Source organism: Carassius carassius, chromosome 7 (genome assembly GCF_963082965.1).
Source record: "Carassius carassius chromosome 7, fCarCar2.1, whole genome shotgun sequence".
In the NCBI taxonomy this organism is placed as follows: domain Eukaryota; kingdom Metazoa; phylum Chordata; class Actinopteri; order Cypriniformes; family Cyprinidae; genus Carassius; species Carassius carassius.
In genome coordinates, this window is record NC_081761.1 from 12,063,604 (window position 1) to 12,091,094 (window position 27,491).

Here is a 27,491-nt window from a genome sequence, read left to right on the forward strand (position 1 = left end):
AAGAGGTGCAGTGACAGGAAGCAAGAGATGACTTCAAAAGAAAACACACTCAATTCGAATAGTCAGACGACAGAGAGGAGGAAAATGTTGGTCAGAAGTGTGTGTGTGGGTGCTGTGATATGTTGAGTCTGTAGTGGGGATGGACAGTCTTGCTATTTTAAAGACACTTCACACTTCTGCACCTGTGGTCAGTTGTTGTGGTTTGAAATCAAAGATGATGCTGAGGGCCGTGTGAGGTCATCAGACTTGTCGGGGTCGGTTATGAAATGAAAGCTTGTGGCTTGTTTGCTGGATGCTAGTCAAAGAAACAACAGACAGGGAGATTGAGAGGGACCAAGAGAACGAGAGCGACACAGATGTCAGCCACTCGGATTTCATAGGTTGTCATGGTCGCCGCTTCTCAACCGCTCAATCTGTCCGCTCGCCCTTTTTCATCCTCTTTCTCTCCATCCAAGAGATTAAAAAGCTCCAGTGTGGGAGAACGGGAGTTTAGGAGAAACCCAAAACTGCTACCGCACACACAGCGACAGCGATGACATCACCGAAAGGCGCTTGATTGGATGAGCAGAGAAAACTGAGAGAAGGAGAATCATAGAAGCCAAGACTGAGAGCGCATTTTGTGTATGTGCGTGATGAGATATAAAGGATGAATAGGCCTAAGAGTCTGGCTCGAGCTGCAATGCACTATTGCCCTCAGTTTAGCATGATTTATACACATGCACACTACTCCTCCACAATGTGTGAGCTGGAAGGAAAAACACATAGACTTCATTTAAATAATACAAGCTTTGTTATGGTCTGTGTGTTTGAACAATTCAATGTGAAATTCCCACGTGATTTTTTTGTTGACGTGTTGACGGACACTTGAACATTCATCATATCTGAAGCATATTTTATGTCAATAGAAACTGAAAATGTCTGCATTTGCATGATGCTGCATCCATTTCAAATAAATTCTGTTCTTTTGAACTTTGTATTCATCAATGAGTCGTGGAAAAAAAGTTTTCACTAAATAAATAAAAATTAACTGTTTCAACATTCATAAAAAAATATTTATTGAACACCAAATCAGCAAATTAATGAATTATAATGCAACACTGATGATAAAGCTGAATGTCATTACTTCAGTTTTCACAGGAATTAATGACATTTAAAAATATATTAAAGTAGAAAACAGTTATTGCACATTGTAATAATATTTCACAATATTACTGTAACTTAGATCAAATAAATGCAGCCTTTAAAAAAAAACATTAAAAATAGGTAGCACAGAGGGTTAACTAAAATTTGTTTCTGTTGGACAGGTGAGTGTCAAGCACGAGTCTCTTCTCAGCATATGGTCCAATGGTTGCTCGACAGTCTTGTGTATACTGAACCAACTTCATTCAGTGAGAGATTAAAAAAAAACAAAAAAACATTTCCCATCAAGCCTAACTGGGAACTCCACCAAACAGCAGAGTCAGAGCCCTGTCCACATGAACGCTTGTTCACACACACACACACACACACACACACACACACTAGCCTCTACTGCCAAATTACACAGAGAAGAGCAAAACAGGGTTAGAGGAAGGGAGGGCTTCTCTTTCTGTCCTTTTTCATGCTGGTTTGGTTTGGCTCTGACAAACTAGCCTAAATCCTCTTCTTTCTGGTTGAGAAATGGAGGAGAGGGGACAGAATAAGAGTAGGGAAAGTGGGTTAAGTGTCGCCCTCTTAATCATGCAAACAGTGGACTGTTTCTGCCATGTGAATACATATTTAGAAAGTAAATAACACATACAACTGCCCAGATGCACATGAAAACAGTTGTTTGTACTTCAAAGTATACTTCCTACATGACACATAAGACTAATCTTAGGTCAAAGACTTTAGTGTACGGGGAAGTTGTGGCCTAGTGGTTAGAGAGTTTGACCCCTAGGGTTGTGGGTTTGAGTCTCGGGCCCTTGGTGCCCTTGAGCAAGGCACCGAACCCCCAACTGCTCCCCGGGCGCCGCAGCATAAATTGCTACCCACTGCTCCGGGTGTGTGTTCACGGTGTGTGTGTGTGTGTTCACTGCTGTGTGTGTGCACTTTGGATGGGTTAAAAGCAGAGCACGAATGCTGAGTATGGGTCACCATACTTGGCTGAATGTCTCGTCACTTTCACTAGTAGGGTTCCCAAATTTTTTATTCCAGGAACCATCTAGAACTACAATAATGATTCTCTGTTAGTTGATATTGCTTTTATTTCCTTTGTCATATTATTAAAAGGACTACTACTTATTAATTTCATTGCATTACTATTATCTAGCATAACCATACAACTGAGAATAAACATGAACAAAGAATTTTGAGGTGTACAGATAAATAGAGAATATATGTGTGTGTGTGTGTGTGTGTTTTGCTTTCTTGCAGAGTAAGTGAGCAGCCTAATAGTTATATTGAAGTAACTGAACTTCTAGAATTGATTAAACCCTTTCTAACCAGTTCTGTGACTTAATTAAATATTGATTCAAAATGTTTACTACTAAGTTGATTTTTTTATTTATGTTGTCTCTATACTCACCAAGATTGTATTTATTTAACCACAAAAATACAGTAAACAATATAATATGATAACATATTATTACAAAAAAGTGTGTATTGAGTGTATTCTAAAAATTAATTTATTCCCGTGATGTCAAAGCTGAATTTTCAGCATATTATTATGACTTCTGAAGGACCATGCGAGACTGGATTTTTAAATTTTATTTTCAATTTGAATAATGTTTCACAATATCACTATATTTATGTTCTAATAAATGCAGCTTTGGTGAGCATAAGAGACTTCTTTAAAAACCTACTGTTTGCGAATCTGTTTAAATTGCGAATTGTGTTTAAAATCCAGTGCATACAATACTGACAAGCATTAATAACTTGTCATAAAGCATGTTTATGTGAACAGTATGTGGCATGTTAAGTTCCAGAGCCGCAGGCTTGCATGCTGCCATGTGTCTGATGTATGCATGACTGTGTGTGTGTGTGTGTTATAATGTTTGTAAGTCTCAGCAGGTTTTGGCATGACATCCATGGGCCAAGAGACTTAAAAGGAGACCGTGATTCTACACCCGACGTACCAGAAACCTGGCAAACACATTCGATCCCTGATGTTAACAGGGATGATGCAGCACGAGATGACTAGACCAGTATCTCACTATCTGTACTCCAAAAGACATCATAGTGATTCCCAATCAGCAAACTCATCTGTCCCAGCCAACTGGTGATGACAAACTATTCAAAGACAGCATAAGACATCCCAGCTGCTATACCAGAATGCACCATTTTTGAGGAACAACGATAAACTTACTTTTAGACTTAGTAGACCTGTTTTTATGTTTACAGTCGACACAGAGGTGATTAAACCCAGGTCTTCCACTAATTAATGCTGACTACCAACACCCAAGTCGACACGTCTTAATCAAAAGCGGCTTTCAGCTTACAGTGTGAAAATGTGGTTTATAATTGCATTCAGAAGGGAGAGCGAGTCAGCCAGCAGAACGAAAGACTCTTAAATGTGTTGATTCTTGCCTTTGCATTCTTGGCATTTCTTTTCAACCTTTCTCTGTCTTATAGTTTTTTCCTCTCAGTTCTCATGCGAAGCACCCAATGCCAATTCCCTCAGATTTGGTTTGGCTTAAAGGCAAGAAGGGCCGGCCGCTCTCCTCCCTTCTCCCTCTCTCATTTCCTGTGTTTTTTTTCCTTCTTTCGCTCATTCTCACCCAGCTCTCTCTTGGTCTCGCTCTCTCTGTCTTTTTTGAGACTAGTCACACTGGTTTTAGAGGGTTCCAGTAATTCCTTTGTCCTTAATAAATAATGCAAAGCACAGCTTCCTCTGGCTTATGTGCAAATACACATTTCACTGCATTAGAAAGATCTCTTGATGAATAAAATCTGCCTGGTCAAGGTTAAGGAAAAAGAGTGCTGGGAATGGGCACAGTGTAACAAATGAAAACACGAAACTAATGTAAAATATTAATCCGGTGTTAATAAAAGAGTTGTATACTTAAAAGCAAGTTTTTCACCATGTTTAATATTGCATTAGATCAGAATCCGAGCGCATGTTAATTTTTAATTTGAGCGTATCAGCATTTTAAATCATCAGCCCTGCTTGAATTTTAATTATCTCTGAATATTAGAGAGGAAACGTAGGCTATGCCCCCCCTTCGCCATCTCACCCTTTGTTTCTCCTCATACAGCTGGTGTATGCTGGGTGCCCCTCCCCCACCATTTGAACAAACCAATAAGAGGGCCTATTGGTGGAGAAACCCCCACACCTCCCTACCCCCATCCTCCCTCTCCCCATCCCCCTATCCCTCTCTCTATCACTCCCCCATATTTCCTTACAAAGCAGCCCCTCTTGCTGCCATCTCTCGCCCAATCTTTAAATTATCATTACAGAGCACGCGTACTATAGGTGTAGTATCTTTTCAACGTGTGTTTCAACATAACCGGGAACTATCTTACGCATTACAAATAAAGAGGTAATAGGACAGGCATAAAATGCTTTCTGGGAAGCATATGACTCACATGTGAGTGTGTTTTTTAAAAGAAAAAAAAAACAACAACTATGTGTCAAGGTGGGATTTGAAAATGGGACTCACACACCCACATACAGACTCACCACAGCCCCTATGTGACTCATTGAAGACTTCTTAAGAAAAATGAATGAAAAAAAGATTAAAAAGCAGCCCCCCTTTTAATCATATAGGACACTTTGACATACATTCGATCCTTAAAACCAAATTACACGAATCCAAGACTAAGAGAAGTTAATCTATAATCATGTTTCTTAAAAGTAAACAACATACTCTTGTCAGTTTCTTAAAATCCTTGTTTTGTATTGGTCGACTTAAATGTCCACACTATTGCTACTGAGGCGTGATCGGCTTTAAATGTCCGACAAGCCCTAGAGAACGGACCGTGTTAACAACTACATGCGAACCAATTCAAACGTTTACATCGAAAAAAGTGCAGGGGATATTTAAGTGAATGGAGGCAGTTTACACGAGTTGTCAATATAAATTGGAGAAGCATCTAACATTTGTAAATTATTCACGCGTTTCCCCTTCAGCGGCGCGTCTCTCTGGTTTGCATTCCCTTCAGTGCACCAACCAGACCAGAGCAATAGAAACACGATAGCAGCCAGAGGGGTAGGGCCTATTCAATAATAATACTGAATATATTGATTTTATTAACAAGTTAAACAGACAAAAATAAATAACAATTTTATAACTTTTTATTTTAATTGTATGCCATTTAAAGATTGATAAAGTGAAATGAAAATTCAAACAAAAGGGGGACAAAAAACAAGATAAACAGTTAAGGACATAAATAATAATACAAAATGTATATTTTGTTGCCTTCAGTTGGACAAGGAGAGTAAAGAAGCAAACCAACTAAGTGAAAGTGCTAAAAATATAAATATAAATCTGGAGAGGGTAATTATTTGATTTGCAGCATTCCTCTTTAAATCATTAATCAGGCACTAATAAGAAGGCTTAATTTGAATACAATAGAAATACGGGGGGTAAAATCATTATTATTTGCTGTTTGAATCTTAAGTTGCAATGTAAGTAAAAAAAATGTGTAGAAATAGCAATGATTTACCAGTTGATGTTTTCATTTGTTTTCCCGAAGGATTTCACTTATTAGATAAGAGCGAACTGTGAAGTGGGGCACATATGTATAATTTGAGACTGAGATATTTAAGTGCAACTCGTTTTCTTCTTGATTACTCGGGTGCGTGGATGCCTGACCGTGGCTCTGTGCTCGAATGCTCTAGTCTGCTGTGCTGGAGCTGTGAAATCGCGCTGATGGTCTGTCACATTATTTCTCACTGACACCGTCTGAGCGCAGGAGCACCACGCCAAAAGATCAGCTCCAAAACACTTTAAAACACACAGCTCCGGGTGAGTTCCGCTTTTTATTCCATAGTTAGTATATACACGCGTTTCTTTGAGTGGGAGGAGTGGGGGAAACAGCTTTTTTTCGCCGTTTTTCCACTGATGTAAATATAATTAGGGACTTCGGAAAGCTTCGGCTCTCACTGTTCGCCAACAAAACACAGTTTGAAAATATAAATGTTTGTCATAACCCAGGCAGATCCATTAGCGACGAGCGGCCTGTTCTGGACATGTGGCCCTGGGGTTTTAAAGGACGACCAGGGCTTTATTTGTGGTAGTTTTGTGAGAAGAAAGGCAGATGGTGGACTAAAGCCAGCGCGACATTCACTGCTAACACGCGCTAACACATCTCCATGGTTTCTCTCTAAAGGTGATTTAAACCCGTTAAACTCTGTCCGGAAAAGTAAGGCGTGTTTTTATAGAGCGTATCTCTGGGTTAGGTGTGGTAGAAGAGCTGTAGAGAGACAATATTAGAGGTATTTGTGTGTTTTTGTGTAGCTGGGAGCTAACGCTAGCGGTTCACGGAAGTGTGTGATAACCAGCTGCTCTCTCCTATTTATGTACTTCATTTATTAACTGTATTCATCATAAACACAAGGCACGTGCGTGTTGTGTTGTGTAGCGTATCGAAGCTAGTTTTGTGTTGTTTTTATTTCCTCTTTAATGTGAGTTGCCTTAGGCTCGCAAGTTTGCCGTTTAAAACGTTTTTGAAATGCTTTACATATCAAAGAAGGCGCAACAAAGGTTTTGATTTATAATTTTATAATAGTTTTGTATGTAGTAAGTAGGACGCGTTCATTGAACGAATGAAGTTACTAAATCAAAAAGGGAATTTAAACCTCATAAACTCGTCTATATATAGCTGTTTTAATTTCAACTTATTGCATTGTCCCACTTTACTATAAATAGTGATGTTTTTTAAAAAGACTAGTACATGTAACTTATTTTTAAAGTTAAAAAAGAAATTAACTAATTCACAGTTTACATTTTATTTATACTTTTTTTAAGCAATAGTGTATATATATAGATTTATAGTATAGAGAAACAAAAATACACTAATGCTCTCCAGTGATGCTTGTACCATTATCACTGTTTTTTACACTTAAGTTCTGCCAACCACAGCTATCAGATTTTAATTTAAATGTTACATTTTTCACCTTTAATGAGTTTTTGGTTCTAAACGCTTTAATATATACTAGCAACTCTCTGGTGTTTTAGAATGTTTCAAGGTCTTTTTAGTTTTGTAAATATTTTAATAACCTGAGCTGTGTATTTGAATGCCTATTGTTTGTAAGCATTTTAATGACAGCGTTTTTTTTTTACAGTGTTTTTAATCTGTGAGTGTTTTCTGGCGTGGAATTGGAGAGGAGGAAGCCAGAGAGGGGGAATCATATAAGCCGAAAGGAAATGCCAATCGCCACTACTGGTCATTCAGCGTCTCGAGAGCCCCGCGTCTGTTCCCCGGACCCCGTCCCCAAGCGTGCTGATTTATGCGAGGGCGCAGGGGCCCAGCCAACAGAATACGGGGGTTCGGAGGGGGGCCACAGCCTGGGCAGCACTAGATTCTCTGGAGCACTTGAGAGCTCCTCTGCGGCGTCTCATTCACCTCCTACTTCCCCTTTCCTCCACCACCACCACCATCATCATCATCACCCCCATCCAGTGACTATGGAGCCCCCCAGGACTCGATCACGCTCACGGTCTGGATTTTACCACGGTGGATTATCTAACTCGAACAGTAATGCTGGGAATGGTGGCGGTGCACTAAGTCCAGCTGGAGGACTAAACCACCACCACCACCAACAGCAGCTCGGAGCTGCTCATGGACACACGGAAAACCTGCGCCCTCCCGGGAACATGCTTTCTCCAGGTGCCCACAGATACATGGGGCCTGGAACGCACAGAAACTCTGGAGCAGGTAAGACAGCCTTAAACCACCAGTCTAATTTTGGGTCATGGGTCTCATTTCAACTTGGAGGTGTAAAAAAGACTTTTCTTACTAGAACAGCAAGAATTTTCATACTGTTTTGAGATTTCATGTTGTCCCATATTTGGCTGAAGCATGGTCTGTGGCCTAAGCATAGCTGTGTTTTCACAACATCTGACAAGATAAAGGGCGAAGACCGTTACAGGCTCTTCCCCATACATTTATTAACGTTTGCTGCATTTAATGTTATTTAGAACAGTGTTGGACTGATTGAACATTGTATTTGTGGAGTATTCAATCAGAATGTAGTCACAAATATCAGCCAACTCATCATTTATTATAAATATTACTTAGTTATATAATTGTAAAGGAGATCCATTTCGGATGTAAATACTGACTTACATTTAAATACTGTAATGAAGTCCGGCTGAGCATCTCCGACTGAAAGTAAAGGTTCAAAGTGATGCACAGGCTTCATGTGAGCGCAGATTTCTTCATAAATGGACTTAAAGCTTTGTCAGCAGGTATGCAAGTAACCAGACAAACTTTGTGCCGTCAAGGGTCATGATATGGCAGTTCTCCTGAAAACAGGTTTTATTTCTTCATTAATGTTGATTTAAGCTCCACACCAAGCATTCTTATTGACTATTAAGATAAGTTTATACTTGTATCTCTCCAGTCTACTCTGTTTCTGCAGAGCTTTCAAAGTAAACCCAACCATGGATGAGTTTGACACATGCATAGCACCTATTGGACTCTGAAGAGACCATTGTTCTGTCTCATCAGTCACCTCGTGGATGCACATTTGTAAACGGGTGAAAATTAGGTTGTGCAGACCATTCTGGAACAAGGGTGACTGAAGTATACACTGGGCTTAAGCAGCAGTTTTGACAAGATGCTGTTTCGTATGTAATGTATATGTGCAATTGGACAGACTTGCATTCTTACACAAGTTGCGACTATACTCTCTTGTTTTGAATGCTTAATGTTGTTATTCGCTGGTCCAAAATAGCACAGTGCTTACCCCCACAGTATGGGACAATTGTTCCCACTGACTTTAGGGTTTAAGTTAATAATTGACCCGATCACAACATCTGTCTAACGGCATCACATCGCGTTACGATTTCTGTATAGCTGAATGGAAATTTCAAAATATAAAGTGTTCAAGCCTCTGGCATCCTTATTTCCTGCCACATGATGGGCTTAATCAACCACAGCACTTCCTTTTAGCCATAGACAACAAGCTGGCGGGACCAAATGCACATGCGCCCATGTGTTTACGCACCTAGAGTTAATGCAGCCACTGCTCGTATATATTGTCACAAGACAGGAGCGAGTTAACACATGTAAAATATAAAAATTGAAGAAAAAAAATTTGTGCAGGATCTGAATGATTATGCATGAATGTGTGAAGGAGGTGGATTGTAATATCTCAGGTGTTGTGCTTTAAGCTCAGGTGTGTTTGCCTACTGGCAGTTGCTTTTTGTGGCAGAGCTGCACAACACACACACACTTTAATAAAAAGCCTAGACTGGAAATACCTGTCTGATGGAGTGAGCGTCAAGCAACCTGCTTTGCCTGCCTGCTGCTACCACTGCACCAACTAGACTAGTGTGTGTGTGTGTGTGTGTGTGTGTGTGTGTAAGAGAGAGCTTTGTTGGGGCCATTTGTCATTGAGCTCTCTCAAAAGTCTTTGCTCTTTCTTTACTATGATTTGTCCTGATATGCATCTAGGTGTGAGCAAGTGATATTGACTGGATGGATAATCAGAGGTACTTTACCTGAGAGTGTATGTGATATTGACTAGTGGGATATACAGTAGCTGTGTATGTGTGTGATATTGACTGAGATCAGATAGGCCCCTTTGATAATGAGAAGCTCGGCACACTGAAATCCCCTGAGTTCAACACCATCTGCTCTCAATACAGAAGCGCTCTCTCTCTTTGCCTTTCCCGCTCTCATTCCCCATCCCTTTATCTCTTTTGTCCACCCGATCCCCCTTTCATTTTCTCACACTGACTTTCCCTGTCCATTTACCCTCCTGCACATTTCATCCTCTCATCGAACTCATATTTGCCTGTAAATGCAAATGTATGCATAGAGGGAGGAGCTGTGTTAGACCTCCTGAGGCCTATTCTGCTGAAGGTGTTCGGTAGTATTCTCAGCGTTGAGAGGACAGGGAGAAAAAGGGCTATTAGGTCCCATAAAATCAATAGAGAAACCGATTTCTAGTGGGCTTGTGTGCATGCAGCCTCTCTGTCTGTGTCTGAGTATGCACTCGTGTGTGTGTGTGTGTGTGCATGTGGACAGTTCAAGATCATTTGAAGGGTGTAGAATCTCCCCTGGGGCAGGTCCAGACCAAGCTCAGTTCTGCTGACTCTTAACAGAAGTGTGGAGAGAGTATGTTAGAGGTGACCAAATGGATTAAGGATTTTAAACTGTTCTTTCCATCTCTTCCGATCGAAATTGATTGTGTCCTATTTTCTAATGATGAAGAGCAGGCACAGACCATTTGGTTTCCACAGTATTGACGTGTCTGTCATTAATAAAATTCCGTCAGCGCTCTCAACCCCATGTGCATTTATGCTATATTTTGGTTAATTTAAATAGGATGTCTGTTTAAGGCCTTAAAGGTGATTTTTGCAGCAATGCCATAATAGAACCGAAGTTCCCAAAAGAGCCTTTCAGTGCATAGTTCCTAAGAGAACCACTTTATTTTACTTAGTGTGAAGAACATTTTGACAGTCTAAAATAATGACACTTCAATTCTGTGGATGTTAAATATTCTTCATGGAACCATAGATGCCATTAAAGAACCATTATTTTTAAGAATCTGTTAAGAAAGTGAAAATATCAGCTGTGTTTAACATTGTTGAACTCTAGCACAGTGTTCTTCAGATTTTCTGTTAAAATCAGCAGAGAAAATTAGGAAGTCATCAAATTTTTATCTGAGCTTTCGATGAGAAGACGCACATGGATGTTGTGTAGTAACTCATTTTTGATGGAAGACTTTTTATTTGAACCTTTTTAATGATTTGGTTAAATTGTTTCACAAACTGATTCTATAAATTACACAAATGGAAGGAAGAACCTGAAAAGTTTGATGTGAGGAGGCAGCGTCATAACACAGGATTTGCCTCAATCTTTGTAAGCAGGTGAGAAAATTAATCTTGGCAAAAAAACAATGTGTATTAGGGCACTTTCAGTTCTGTAGTTTGTTTGCTTTAAAACAACTCACTACAACCTCAAGGTGATCTCCTTTTTTTCTTGAATGCCTATTTGAGTGCTATTAGTTAATGTAAGCATGAACACTGCAGTGCAAACTAAAGAGAAAATTCACCAGCTTCTGAATCAAATGCTCCGAACTAACCAGGCTAGGTGTGAAAATATTTGTGAGGTGAACCTCTGCATTATGCCAATTGCTACACAAACGTCTTTGCTTATAGATGGCGGTCTTTGAAGTGATTATTCAAATAAATCGAATTATTTCAAATTAAAGCAGTTTGTTACAGTAAATCAGTGTGTAGAGGGTGTGAATGGACTGCAAGTTGTTCTTTTATTTATGTCAGGGTTTTTATTGTATTTTTTGTCATTCGTTTTAATTTAATTGCTTTCCTGTAGTGTCTGTATCTCAACTATTGATGTTTGTATTGGTCGTGAGAATCTGCCAGTAGGGCTGTAAAGCTGGAGAGAGTGTCACAGTGTTTTAGAGCTAGACGTAATCTTAGTGTCTCAACTCCTGCTAATTTAAAGGACACACTTGAAATGGTCGAGCCTTGTTTATCCGGCTTCATGACTCTCGTTTAAGGATGGGCAAGCTTGTATTATGAAGGCCCAGCTGGTCCCCAGAGCTAGCGTGGGTTGTTTTGTGAGTCCATTCCCGGGTTTAGTCTGGCAGTCCGAACAACAGCGTCTATTTTAACTCGCTTCGCTCTATGAGACACTTGGGCCCAAATCAGAACATTGCAGACCTCCACTTAACATGAAGACAACTGTTGCTGCGTGCTTTAAAATCAAGCCGGTGACCCTAAAGGACTCACAGTTTTCACCTTGAGTAGGTCTGTGTCTCATGCGCACACACATACGCTCAACGGGCTGTTCAGCAGGCAAGGTGCAGCGCAGGAGATGAGCGCTGGGCTTTGTAGTGTCAGTAAGCTGTTTTAATTGGACTGCGCTCCTGATCATTTAAACCAGTAGCGCAGTTTGAGCATTAGCACAAGCCCTCATCCCTAGCTCTCAATAAACCATTCAGAAAGCACGGCCGTTTCCTTTCAGCCCAGGAACAGAGGAACCGGGACGAGTGTTAAAAGGAAGGCTGGAGGTTTTCTCCTCTACTGAACTGACCTGGCACCATCTTCACAGAGAAGTGAGAGCAGACAAAAAAGCAAAACAGATGCTCCGAAGTGCTTACAGGTGCCAGGTGTGTTGAAAGAGAAAAGGATGAAGGTGGAGAAAAGGAGAGGATGGGTTTGTGGTTGAAATAAATCACATGATTGAATATTGTAAACTTTATTTTTTACTTTAATTTATGATATTATAGATGTGAGTCATATATATACACACACACACACCACACAATGTCCTCACCACAGCAGTAAGAAGAAACATGTTTTATCACTCCTATGAAATATGGGTGTGAATTCAGTTGGAATTTGGCTGGATTTGTGCCGTGCAGACAGCCAGCTGTCAGAAAGTCAAGCGTTTTGTATGCGAGTAAGTGTGTGAGCATTCACTTGTTTTCCCGCAGTCTAAACTCAACTACACTGGTCCTAAATGCTGATTGGTCAAGGATTCCAGTTGCACGAAAATTCACTAATGTCTGCTATGATACAGAATACGTGCTTGTTGCTGAGTTGACATGTCAAGGACTGTATCATTTTGCAGAAATAAGGCACTAATTGAATTTCAAAATGCTAATTTAAAGAATATTTATGTGCTTTTTATTTTTTATGGTAAGAATTTGTAGAAAACAATAAGCTGCAATAAAGTATTTTGTTGGAAAATATTACAAATAAACGTAAAATGCAGTGTGCAGCATGTACGCAAATAATCTAACAAAGTTGTCCTGATTAAACTTCATGACATGAACTTTTTATATGTACTTATTGCTCACATATTTCACGATGTTAAGATTTGGTCTGTTACAGTTTGATGCAAAGTCATTCAAAAGCATAGTCAATAGAATAACATTTTCTTGTAAATATTGTTGAAAAGTTTTTTGTTTATTTTTGAAAAACTATTTTTTTTTTGTTTATTAGAAATATAGTGAAAATTATAAAAATTTCGAAGTAGTATTAAATTTTTTTTTAAATGTATTCTTGTACTGTCAAAGCAGCTCAGTCTTCATGTCACATGATCCTTCAGAAATCATGCTACTTAATATTTTTGTTGAAACAACAGTTTTCACAAAGTCCAAAAGAACATCTTTATTTAAAATAGAATCTTTTGCTGCCATTTTTGATCATTTTGATGGATACTTGCTGGATAAAAATATTAATTTCTTAAAAAAAAAAAAAGCACTCCCTGACCCCAAACATTTAAACAGTAGTGTAAAGCTAATAGGACTAAAGGGATGCTTGGCACAAACTTAAAAATGTTTACAGCTGTCACTTCACTGCCAACAATGCCCTTCAGCAGTGACAATAACAATAATATAGCACAGTCTCTTGCTTGAATGAATACTACTGCTGTCCATTCATGCAATCAATAGTGTCTCAGGCATTGAACCACAAATGAACATGGAGTTGTGTTTTCCTGATCAGATGGTTATGAGTAAGATGGATGACTGACTCGATCTCATCCATGTAGGTGGCGGTCAGGGCCGTAATGCTCTCATACAGACACATACTGAGTTACTGTGGCTGAAAAACTTACTCTCACACTACATTTTCATAACAAAAGAGTCTGTTTGTTTTGGCTGCTTTTGTCCGTCTCCAGGCAACCTCTCCCACAGTTCCGGTTTTAGGGCTTTACTCGCCACTTTGTATCTGGATGTGAGAATCGACCAGTAGGCCTGTGTTAACTGAACGGTCAGCAAACCTAGAGTCCGTTATATGCTAGAGATCTGAATCTGAAGGTATTCAGTGGTTTCTGGTTTCAACTTCACATTCCTATTCTTTTAGCAATTCGTTTAATGAAATTGTTTGTGGATAAGAACAGTAATTTAAAAAGAGTCTCAATGACCTCAGTTATGTCTTATTTTAATTCTCAGTTGTTTTTTTACTTTTGGATTTTTTTTGTGTGTGGAATACTGACACTTTTTACTACACCTTTTTTATAATTTTTTTTTTTAATTTTGGAAATTGTCAAATTGGAGAAAAGTTCAATAATTTTAAGTTTACGCTTCCCTTATTTGAATCATGATACATATGGAGTGTTGTCCTAAACTGAACATTACTGAAGTTTGTTAATGATCGACCAGAGTTTCCTCTTAAGCAGCATATTCTTATGGTCAGTTGATGCTCATTAACTGCAGTTTAATTATTTTTTGTGCACCCAATTTGCTCTTTGGTTGTTATGAAGGTTTCTTCAAGGCTTTGAGACTTTAGCCCCTTTCACACTGCACGTCGGACCCGGCAAATTGCCGGAACATTGCTGGGTTGCCTTCTGTGTGAAAGCAACCACATCCCGAGATTGATTCCGGCATTGAACCCGAGGTGGGGACCTAGGAACATTGCCGGATTCAACCCGGGACGAGGACTGTGTGAACAAAAGCTAGATCTAATGCCGTGTCGAAGTGATGACGCGCGTTATCGTGCAAATCTTTTACCGGCAGTTTTGAAGGAAGATCAACGTTCTCGACGAAAAAATATGTGCAAACTGTAAGCAGAGATCAGTTTGTTCCTCACTTTCTGCGCTGACACCGAGATCGTTCGCTTGCTTCAGTGAAAGTATAACGTGCCTAACGTTTTCGACTCGTACATTACACGTCATGTCCTAATGTCACGCGTCGTTACGGGATCTTTACGGGTTGTGTGAAAGCACGCACATATCCCGGGTAATCACTGGCAGTGTGAAAGTGCAAAATCTAGCGACCCGGGAACAATTGCTGGAACACTTTACCCGTGTATTTGCCGGATTGGCAGTGTGAAAGGGGCTTTTGAGTTTTTCAAAACCAACGTAACCTCAGATGTCCAAATGCTGCACAGTATATGTTTTAGCATATAAATAAAGTCAAACCCAACTCTTGATTCATTGTCATTACTGAATAGGTGCGAAAAAAGAATCAACTTCATGCTCAATTTTCCCAGTGTTTATCAAAGCTGAATCCACTCAGGAGGAGCAAATGGCATTGTGGTTCACTCCATTCCTGTGACTGTCTTTTAAGAGGGCTCCATCCTGTGCTCCGATCTTTGTGTTTGTTGGAGACCAAAGCATAAGTGTGGCTTTCCTCAAACCGCATTGACCTCTCGTCTTTGTGTAAATCTCACATCTGACATCAGACTTTAGCAAGACCAATTTCAACTTTAGTCCCAGCCCAGCGTCACTCTGTAGAGCCCATTACTGTGAATGGGATTTGAGCCTGGCGGTAGAGTTGAATTTGCTAGATGCTATCTCTGTCCAGGTTAACCGAGAGGCTTGGTGCATAGGATCTGATTGGGGTTTATAAAAGCAGTTTTGTCTCTGACTGCGTTTACATGCAGCCAATAACCCGTTCAAAACCGGGATATTAGCAATAACCCGGTTGCGCACGGCCATGTAAACACCGACAAAAACCCGGATATGCTCATATCCCGGTTTTTAAAAACCGGGATATTATACCTGGGGTACCCCTTTTTTAACCCGAATATTTGGTCTTGTAAATGCGGTTCGGCATATCCCCATCAAAATGTGTGTTCTGCGCATGTTCCATTCGCAAGGAATCTTGGTCTTTTGAGTAGAGACGGCGCATAAAAAAACCCCGCGTGCAGTATAGAGGCACAGTAGTGTCAAGTGCTGCTGGTGGATCAGTACCAGCGCCAAAGCGCAAACAAAGACTATCGCTATCTGCCCCAAACTATTCATTATCCGCCTGCTGCTGCTGTTGTTGTTGTTGTCTTTGGATACAGGAAGAAGAATCGGAAATGACGCATATTGCGTCTTGTTGTCCGTACGTCCAGACGCTAACCGTGCGTCGCCGTTTACATCGGGATTGGCGACTGATTACACATTCCATGCATACAGAAGTAACTCTCTCTGCTCACGCATGTAAACGGGTTATCCCGAATGTTTCAGAAACCCAAATAGTGAACTTAACTCGACCATAACCCGAATTTTAACAGCATGTAAACGTAGTCATTGTCAGACAAGCTGCAGCCTTCTCTGTACGCACATCTGAAGAAGAGAAACACTGGAAAGAGACCGACCAAAGCAAACCATGTTTAAGTGGCCTGTGGAAGATTTGTTGAGCGGTCGAGAGAGGTAGACTACATAGTAAGTGCGAAAGAGAGGGAGTGGATGTGTGGGTCTTTCTGGCATTCCTTTCTTTGTGTGTTGAAGTGAGAGGGGTGAGAGGGAAAGCTGAACCAGGCTGAGAAACATTAGCCAAATCTTTCTCTCCTTCTGTTCTGTCACACTCTTGAACTCGCTCATTTAAACTCCTCTTACTTCCTTGTTTTCTCTCGCTTGCTCTGTTGGCTCAACTTTTCCAACTCCGACCTTCCTTTTTTTTAAGATAGATGTGTTGTGTAGCTATCCATCTGTCCCTTTCCTCATGATGATGATGATGATGATGATGATAACATTTTATTATTCACTAAAAATATTGCTGTGTTTGCATGTCATGGTATAATAGATTGCTTCTGGTTTTTTGACCTACAACTGATTTAATAAAGGTAAAAAAACGACTTGGAATACAAATAAAATGAATACTGAAAATATTAAATAGTTTAAACATAACCATAAATATTAAAATGGTAAACAGTTTATACCAGTGCAGCATACCAACTAATTTTCCTAATTTATAAACCGTTAACCACTGATATTAAAAGCAATAAGGCAACATTAGTGCTGTCAGCCTCTCTCTCTCGCTCTCGCTGTTATTTAACTATGGTCTGTTCGTCCTCCTTTTTAAATTCACAATGCAAAGTGCTTCAGCAGAAGAACCTGTGTGTGAGCATGAATGTCAGTGTTTTCTGGAGGTTAATGTAAATGCTCAATTTGAGTTGGCAGAGGTTTTTGTTGTTGTCCCCATAATGTGGAGAAGGCTATGCCCGTTTTCATAGTGTGTTGGGGGAGAGCAAGAGAGGACCCTGGAATCATTTGACCGAAGCTAACGATGGATAGATAGAGCTCAGGCAGGAGGGAAGGATGGAGCAGGAATGGACAGATAAAGCTGATGCACTCTGAAGCTCAGAGAAAAATCAATAGTAGCCGAGAGGGGAAGCCTCAGTCCCGTCTTTCTCCCCCTCTATCTCCATTTTCCCTGGATCTTTTTCCTTCTCATAACATCAGTCAGGACACCTTTCGTCTGCCCCTTCCCCCACAGTGACACCAGGGTCTCCTCTTTCAGATGGTTTGTGGAGAAATGGGGTCCAGAATGAACGCTCTGTGAGCACCATACTAAAGTAAAAATTGTCTTTGCCAAATAAACCATGGCCATCTGCTGATTAAGTTGAACTGCAAGCCTAATCGATTGACCTTTGCTGATGACAGTCATATGTGCGATTCAAACTGAAAGATGTATAATCAAACTGAACAATGTGTTTGTCATGGCTCTAACAACTTTTTAAAAAAAAAATTTTTTTTACATAAAATTTTTTTTTTAAATTAATGAATGCTTTTAATGCAGCATGGTAAAGGAAGACGGTAAAGTTGAGTAATAAAATGTCTATTTCAAATAAATGCTGTTCTCTTGAACATTCTGTTCATCAAAGAAAAGTGGAGGAAAAATCTTGATTTCCACAAAAATATTAAGAAGGTTTTAACAAACGTTTTTAACATTTTAAAAATATTTCTTGAGCACCAAATCAGCACGTTGGAATGATCTCTGAAGAATAATGGGACACTGAAGGCTGAGTAATGACGCTGAAAATTTTACCATCACAGGAATAGATTACATTAAGAATTGTTTAAATATACAAGCTATTTTAAATGCCCCCCCCCCCCCCCAATTAATTCAGCCTTGGTAATCAAATTATTTTTCACAACATTAAAATCTTACTTCCCAACTGAAGTTTTGAATGGTAGTTTAATTACATTTATGTAAATATTATGTAATATAGTATAGTCGTGGCCAAAAGTTTTGAGAATTACATAAATATTAGTTTTCAAAAAGTTTGCTGCTAAACTGCTTTTAGATCTTTGTTTCAGTTGTTTCTGTGATGTACTGAAATATAATTACAAGCACTTCATACATTTCAAAGGCTTTTATCGACAATTACATGGCATTTATGCAAAGAGTCAGTATTGGCCCTTCTTTTTCAGGACCTCTGCAATTCGACTGGGCATGCTCTCAATCAACTTCTGGGCCAAATCCTGACTGATAGCAACCCAATCTTGGAGTTTGTCAGAATTAGTGGGTTTTTGTTTGTCCACCTGCCTCTTAAGGATTGACCACAAGTTCTCAATGGGATTAAGATCTGGGGAGTTTCCAGGCCATGGACCCAAAATTTCAACATTCTGGTCCCCGAGCCACTTAGTTATCACTTTTGCCTTATGGCACGGTGCTCCATCGTGCTGGAAAATGCATTATTCTTCACCAAACTGTTGTTGGATTGTTGGAAGAAGTTGCTGTTGGAGGGTGTTTTGGTACCATTCTTTATTCATGGCTGTGTTTTGGGGCAGAATTGTGAGTGAGCCCACTCCCTTGGATGAGAAGCAACCCCACACATGAATGGTGTCAGGATGCTTTACTGTTGGCATGACACAGGACTGATGGTAGTGCTCACCTTTTCTTCTCCGGACAAGCCTTTTTCCAGATGCCCCAAACAATCGGAAAGGGGCTTCATCAGAGAATATGACTTTGCCCCAGTCCTCAGCAGTCCATTCACTATACTTTCTGCAGAAGATCAATCGGTCCCTGATGTTTTTTTTGGAGAGATGCGGCTTCTTTGCTGCCCTTCTTGACACCAGGCCATCTTCCAAAAGTCTTGGCCTCACTGTGCGTGTAGATGCGCTCACACCTGCCTGCTGCCATTCCTGAGCAAGCTCTGCACTGGTGGCACTCCGATCCCGCAGCTGAATCCTCTTTAGGAGACGATCCTGGCGCTTGCTGGACTTTCTTGGACGCCCTGAAGCCTTCTTTACAAGAATTGAACCTCTTTCCTTGAAGTTCTTGATGATCCTATAAATTTTTGATTTAGGTGCAATCTTAGTAGCCACAATATCCTTGCCTGTGAAGCCATTTTTATGCAACGGAATGATGGCTGCACGCGTTTCTTTGCAGGTCACCATGGTTAACAATGGAAGAACAATGATTTCAAGCATCACCCTCCTTTTAACATGTCAAGTCTGCCATTCTAACCCAATCAGCCTGACATAATGATCTCCAGCCTTGTGCTCGTCAACATTCTCACCTGAGTTAACAAGACGATTACTGAAATGATCTCAGCAGGTCCTTTAATGACAGCAATGAAATGCAGTGGAAAGGTTTTTTTGGGATTAAGTTAATTTTCATGGCAAAGAAGGACTATGCAATTCTTCTGATCACTCTTCATAACATTCTGGAGTATATGCAAATTGCTATTATAAAAGCTTAAGCAGCAACTTTTCCAATTTCCAATATTTATGTAATTCTCAAAACTTTTGGCCACGACTGTATATAAAAAAAAAATAGTTTAATGACCAATAAGAAATGTTTCTTTGAGGATGGATTTCACCAACTACCTCGTGTTTGATGCACATTGCGATAGCCTTTGTAATAGATTTAGAATAAATTTTTGGCAAATGCATGAGAGAGACCTGTTATTTTATTGCTGTTTTACTCCGTATTAGTCAGAGGTGTGTTGCTCTCTTCACTGACTTAATGGTGTCCTTTTTAAAAATGAATAAATGACTCTCTCAGTCCCGGCCAGCGTCCCTCTGTCTTGTGCTAAGTGGGTCTTGCTTGCGGTTCTATTCAAGGTTTATTCCCTTTCCCTCTGTGGGCCTCTTTCTCTTCCCTCCTTCCCCTTCATGCCTTCTCCTCGGTTATCATTGCAAAAAGTGTGTATTGCTCAATTGATTTCATGTATCCCTTGTATGCTTAATTTGTCACTGAAATTGTGCACGGCAAATGCATCATGCTGGTGAATTATGATTGAAAATTACGAATGATTATGACTAACATCGTCCTTATCAGCCCAGTTTTATTTAACAAACTTTTGTATCAGGGCTTAACATTTTCAAGAACCAGCACAAAATGCGTTAATGTATTATGTTAGCCAAAAAAAAAAAAAAAATATATATATATATATATATGGTTTACAAAATTAGTTGCAAAAAATGCAACTTGCTGGAAATTAAATATTAATTTTAATATATTCGTAAACGCTCTTGTTGGAAAATACCTGGGTAAGTATTGGGAAAAAAATATTGTTTATTTTATTAAATTATTTAGTTATTGTTTTAGACTATTGTTGTAAGTAATTGTTTCCGAAATCGTCTGTTAACGCTGCAATTTAATGTCCACTTTTCATAATCCAGGTAATTCCCAATGGATAAATTGAGTCCTGAAATAATCTATCCCACTTCACAAGTAAAATGGGTTTGTGAGGGCTGTTTCATGCTGACCTGAATGCTTGACTTTAATTTACTTTTTCGTACAGGCCTCGAGTTTAACGTGGGAGACCAGCTAAGAGATGCTGTGCTATGAACGCTGTATACTGCTCACATTTGAATGATTTGAATTGAAATAAGACACATTTTCATGCTCTTTTTCAGACATTTACGTGCCTATGGCAACAGCTGGCATGACAGGGTTTTAAATATTGAGATACTGAAATCATCAGTACTTCGCAAGAAATTTGTTAGTCTGTCAGATATTTTAAAACGTTTCCGTCAGTGGAAGCATGATTCTGTCAGTGTGAAAATACACCTTGAGGAAAGACCTCTCTGATGAGACTCCTCGCTCTGGTAGACTGAAGTTTAGTCACACACTGGACACCCTGAGGCTAAAAATGAGGCTGATTTCTGTTCTTGGTGCTTTTTGTTCACACACAGTTTGATTATTGAAGTTACAACTGCATTTAGAATAATCCTCGTTTTTAAAAAAACGCCACTTTTTGTGTTACTTTCAGTCTTCTTTGAGTGATACGTTTTCAGATTTTCCTCTAATTTGTTTAAAAAATTTTTTTGTTTTATTCATTTATTTAATTTTATTTTTTATTGTACTATTTAGCTGATAAATCATCCTTTATAATTTCCATAGTGTATTAGATGCGATGGATCAAGGGTTTACTTGATAGACGAGTCGATCTCGCTTAGGATTAATCGTTTGTTGGTTGTGCATTATATGGTTTGTGTTCGCTTGTGCGCTGTCAACATCCTCCTCATACCCGGGTTCATCTCTCTGTCGCTCCCTCTCTCCCCGATATCTCAGTCGTCAGTCACTCCTCGCTTCAATCACTCGCTCTGTCATTGTCATTGAGAGAAAAGAGACTAAAAGAACTTATGGTGACAGAAAAATAGACGCACCAGTTCAAATAAAAAGCTTTTTAGTGGGCACTTCACACACATGCGTCCTTGTCCTTGGAGAGTGTTTTTTTTTGGGAGTGTTCAAGGGTAATCCGGTGCTTGTCTGATGAAACATTCACAGAGACACTGGAAACACGCAAACAAACACAGACGGGCCAAAAAAAATAACAAATAAATATTACAGAAAGACCCAAAGAAAACAAAAGGCTTTGGATGTGTTGTCATGAAAGCACCATACTATAATCTAGGATTAATGTATTTATCGTCGCTCTCTCTTATGTATCTCTTCATCACGACAACAACATGATGTCATCATCAGTAGACCAACATTTACTTTAGAAACATCTAGAACACTTTTTTAGCGTAAAATTGACATTTTAGTAAATACGGTTTATCTTTTAGAAACTGTCATAATACAGGAGCTTGTACTGCAGAATTAGACTTTATAGAGATCATTTGGTGGTTATATGATAGTGATTGTGCTACATTAACGTAATCACACACCAGGCAAGATTAAAGTAGTGCCCAGATGTCTCAACATGCTGCCGATATCCTGTAAAGCTGCAGGATCAAGAGTCTGTTTTTGGACCTGTTGAAACTGTTGACTGCCAAACATGGCATACAAGCTGTAAATAATTATGCTGTGTGACATATTTGTAGTATTTTAGAGGCTTCAGTACTCTTGGCTGTTAAGTTAACTGTTTTTGTGCTGTCTCTAGGTGCAATGGGAGGAGTTTACCACTATCATTCAGAGCATGCGTGTGCCGACGCCACCGACAAGGTAAGACATCACTTCTTATAGCCGCTTATTAATGTAGACTAACAAACAGCTAAGTTCTTCATTTCTAATATTGACTTTTTTGCAGGATTTAACGGTGCTGTTCAAGGCTTTGGGCTACAAATTAATTTTACATGAATGCACCGACTTTCGATTTAAATTCTAGTCTCCCTTTAAAAGTGGAATTCAGTTTGTCAGCATGTGGTTTTATGAAGTTCATCAGTAAATCATAATTTAAAGGTAGTTTTGTTTTTTGTTACAATGCTTTCTTTTATCCCAGCTATTGTGCAGAGAAGAATAAAGGTTGTGCACAGCTATGAACTATAGTTATAAATCAATTTAAGGCCAGTTTATTGGATTGCATTTAACTTTTTTTCTCTCTGAAATTACATTTACATTTATTCATTTAGCAGACACTTTTATCCAAAGCGACTTACAAATGAGGACAGTGGAAGAAATCAAAAACAACAAAAAGAGCAATGATATATAAGTGCTATAACAAGTCTCAGTTAGGTTAACGCAGTACACGTAGCATGGGCTTTTAAATAATATAATAAATAAATGAAAATGGATAGAATAAAAAAAAGAATAGAGCAAGCTAGTGTTAGAGGTGTTTACACACACACACACACACACACACACACACATACACACACACAATTGCATAATAAATGAAAAGAAAATGGAATACAAAAAGATTAGAAAGGTAGTTAGATTTTTTTTTTTTAAGAATAGAATTAGAATAGTGAGTGTTAAAGATAGAGGGTCAAATAAAAAGGGAAGAGAAGTGTTGTAAGCCGATTCTTGAAGATGGCTAAGGACTCAGCTGCTTTGAGTTGGGCAGGTCATTCCACCAGGAGGGAACGTTTAATTTAAAAGTCTGTAAAAGTGACTTTGTGTTTCTTGGGATGGGATGGCACAATCAAGCGATGTTCACTTGCAGAATGCAAGCTTCTATAGGGCGCATACGTCTGAAGTAATTTAGGTAAATGGGTGCAGAGCCAGTGGTAGTTTTGTAGGCAAACATCAATGTCTTGAATTTTATGTGAGCAGCTATTGGAAGCCAGTGCAAATTGATAAACAGAGGTGTGACAGGTTTTCTTTTTGGCTCATTAAAAATTAATCTTGCTGCCGCGTTCTGAATTAATTGTAAAGGTTTGATAGAACTGGCTGGAAGATCTGCCAAGAGAGCATTGCAATAGTCCAGCCTGGAGAGAACAAGAGCTTGAACAAGGAGTTGTGCAGCATGTTCTGAAAGAAAGGGCTTGATCTTCTTGATGTTGAATAAAGCAGGATCGGACAGTTTTAGCAATGTGGTCTGAGAAAGTCAGATGATCATCAATCATAACTCCAAGGCTTCTAGCTGTTTTTGAAGGAGTTATGGTTGATGTGCCTATCTTGATGGTGAAATTGTGGTGAAACAATGGGTTTGCTGGAATCACAAGCAGTTCTGTCTTGGCAAGGTTGAGTTGAAGGTGATGGTCCATCATCCAGCAAGAAATGTCTTTTAGACAAGCTGAGATGCGAATAGCTACCGTCGGATCATCAGGATGGAATGAGAGGTAGAGTTGAGTGTCATCAGCATAGCAGTGGTATGAAAAGCCATGTTTCTGAATGACAGAACCTAATGATGCTATGTAGACAGAGAAGAAAAGTGGTCCAAGAACAGAGCCCTGAGGCACCCCAGTATTTAGATGTGACTTGGACCCCTCACCTCTCCAAGATACTTTGAAGGACCTATCTGATAGGTAAGACTTAAACCATTGAAGTGTGGTTCCTGAGATGCCTTTTGCCAGTAGGGTTGATAGGAGGATCTGGTGGTTAACCGTGTCAAAAGCAGCGGACCGATCAAGCAGAATAAGCATGAATGCATTAAATTATAAAATTATTCATGGAAGAATCCTAAAAAGTCACTGTTTCCTCAAAAATATTAAGCAGCATAACCGTTTTAGGCATAAATAATAAAACGGATCATGGAAAGGATCATGTGACACTGAAGACTAATGACTAATGACGGCTAAAAATTCAGCTTTGCCACCACAGGAACTTTTAAAATATTTTTTATTTATATTTTAATGTTCCATAGTATTACTATGTTTGATCAGCCTTGTGAGCATTGTGACAAAAAACAAATCTTGACAACCTCGAACGTTTAATTAGTTTAGGTAGTGTAGTTTAAAATAATACAGATGTCTTATGAACAACATAAATGAATAATGAACAATTTTAATAAACCGTGCAAAATAGCAACATTTTGGTGGCACAAAACCACTTTAAGTAGTCCATTTGCTGGATTTCCTCAAAGTATGTTTAAATGTATTAAAATTTTAACCAACATGCACATTTACATTGGGAAATGTGGTGTTCTGACATTGCTGGCCTTTAAAAATCAAGAGCGAGAGGGAGGGAAGTCAAAAAACAAAAGGCAGTTCCTGCCCAGTTTTACTCCACTATGTTTACAGTCAAAGGGAGAAGGAAGAGGGCTAGCCGACTGCAGCTCTGTGTTTGGCTGAAACGTCCTCTGGGGGTGGGCCTGTCCCTGTGAGGGAGGGCAAGAGGGAGGGGAGGAATGCAAGCGGGCGGCAGGAGAGGAAGAAGGGATGATGGGTTAGAGAGAGAGATAGAGAGAGAGGGGGGAAGAGGAAAGCATGGAGCGGGGGCACTAATGATTTCAACTCCAGCTGTGGGACATGGAGAAAGGGGAACAGTGGCAGAGAAATGGATGGCTGTCGAAATGAAGGGAGTGGGAAAAAGACCGGTGGGGCTGTATTGGTGCAAGCGAGAGACTGAGTTATGGCCCGAATGAGACTAGGGGAATTTAGTCTGTACTTCTGAGAGGATTTTGAACCATAAAAATGCTTTTGCTGCTCTTACTGGCAGAAAAGAAACCAGGCCAACAACCCTTACCATTTCCTGTTTTTGACAAATGTGTATGTGAGGGAGAGACATCACACACACACACACACACACACACACACACACACAGAACAGAAGAGTGTTTGGGCCTGTGGGTAACTGCCTCTCATCATGTGTATGCTGACTGTTCAGAACTAAACAAAGCATATTTGGGATATGTGGAGCCGTTTTGAAAGCTATGTGCTCGCTGCTGGCCGTCTATGTGAACAGCAGAATGGGACATGTTGGCTCTTGGGAGGTCCTGAATATAGATCGCTGAAACTGAGATGTGTGTCCATTCCTAGGCCTCCGCACAGGCAGAAGCAAGCTCTCGATGGTGTAGAATGTAGAGGCGGCCTCAAATGGGTTTGCCTGTCAGAGGGAGTAGAAATGAAAGGCTGGAAAATAATGAGACGGACGAGGAGACGGGGGGGGGGCCCGCTTATTCGGAGCACTTTTATAAAGTCCCAGCGTTTGAAGAGCAGTCACCCAGTGCAAGGACTCTATAGACTCAGCCTATTAAATATTAAAGTATTACACTGAAACAGAAGCACATTGTGGATTCTCACATCAAAGCGGTGCTTCGGTTGTGAGGATGAGGAATCTCCTGCTGATTGTTGTTTTGGAAGGTTGGAAAATGTGGCATCTCATGATGTCAGTTCCTAGCACGTAGTGCAAGTTCGGTACTTTTTAATATTTCCACTTCATATGCCTTCGTTTTCAGATCATGTAGAATAAAATAAAAATTGACTGTTATGACTGGTTTTGTGGTCCAGGGTCACATATTTCTTTAGTTCTTACACAGTGTGTGCAAAACACTTCACAAAGATGTGATGGCTAAACAGTGAGGGTACATGGTACAGGACAAGAGTGAAAGAAAAAAGAAAACTGCCAAATTCCTTATTTAGGTTAGTAATTAAGATCTATATTAGCGGGACATTTTGTTGGATTTTTTGTTTATTTTATTTTATTTTTTATTTTTTTTTATTGGATATTGGGAATTAACAGTTAAACATTTTATTAGCCAGCTAACAGAAATGCTGATTCAGGTGTGTGAACCATTACAAGTATATGCATGAAAGCTTTTTTTTTTTTTAGTCGAATTTGCGTTGTAGTAGTTCTTTGACTAAAAACGTTGTATTCAGGTGGGTATAGTGTAGCGGTTAAAGATCTGTGCTTGGTAAAAGGTTAAATCCCACAAGATTGATCCCTCAGACATCTACTATTGTGCCTTTCTGCAAGGCACTTAACCCCATATATCTAAGTGTACTGTTATTCACTTTGGGCAAAAGCACTAGGGACACAACAGTACCATATTATGGCGGAGTAGAAAAAACTACTTGTGGGTGGACCCTTTCTTGTTTTCTCTTTCACTTGCACAAGTTGGTGGTCCACTTGCTCAACTGCAGCTTCACGAATTGTCATTGAATTGATGCTGTGATCTGAGAGAGAGAGAGAGAGAGAATATATATATATATATATATATATATATATATATATATATATATATATATATATATATATATATATATATATATATATATATATATATAATATATATATATATATATATTAAAAAAACACAAAAGAATTGTCCTCTATTACTTGGATTCTGTCCTCCCAGAAGATTTCTGTGAAATTCTGGATGTAAATGCACTACTCTTACTATGAAGGCTTAGCCTATGAATATTATTTAGGTCATGCTTCTTGGTAGCCTTAAAGTATCCTGTCACGGATCATAAGTAATATTCCCAAGGCAAACCTTTACCAATTCAAAACTGAACATTCGTTGCTCAGTCACTTGGTTTAGTGTGTTATCTAGGTATAACCATGTTGTATTTGTTAATAAAAGCTACTGTGCAGTCATATATGTTCATTTCTAGTAGCTTAGTTGAGTTAACCTGCTGTTGAATTTACAAAAATGAGAATTGATATTAGAACCAGAATCTGTAAATCCCTTATGATTCCCAGCACTAGATATCCACAGCAGTGCTGTCTGCTGTCAGATCGCATGGATATAGTGGCTGGGTGTTCAGCACTTTGCCAAGCTGCCTCACAATAGCAGTGGTTCTTCCCTAGATAGTGTGGCCCCCCAGGCAGAGAGCACTTGGTATTTGATGAGCATGTGATGGCGGGTCCTGGAGCTGTAGTTTTTAAGCTCACACTCATGTGGCACTAAAGATCGTTTTGTGCTCCACTACAATAAATACGATTAAAATCTTGGCCCCCAAGTATGTTAAGTTTTCTCTGATCTTCTAACATGTTCAGATGCATGCATGTTGAGATTTTGTTCTCCGCACCCCTCACCCACTCATCTCCCCCAAACGCAGATGTACGGCCCCATTAATGTTTCATACTAATGGACCTGTCTGACCAG

General features: G+C 39.5%; 1 protein-coding gene across 2 annotated transcripts in view; it reads left to right on the forward strand.

Moving 5' to 3' along the window:
• The first annotated feature begins 6,044 nt into the window (after positions 1-6,044).
• Positions 6,045-27,491, forward strand: part of LOC132143538 (E3 ubiquitin-protein ligase RNF38-like) — a 34,161-nt gene continuing 12,714 nt past the window's right edge. For both annotated transcript variants that reach the window (XM_059553856.1, XM_059553857.1), the window contains exons 1-3: positions 6,045-6,291; positions 7,247-7,839; positions 22,161-22,222. In XM_059553856.1, coding sequence (XP_059409839.1) covers positions 7,329-7,839; positions 22,161-22,222 — 573 coding nt within the window. In that variant the 5' untranslated portion in view covers positions 6,045-6,291; positions 7,247-7,328. The remainder of the gene's footprint in view (positions 6,292-7,246; positions 7,840-22,160; positions 22,223-27,491) is intronic.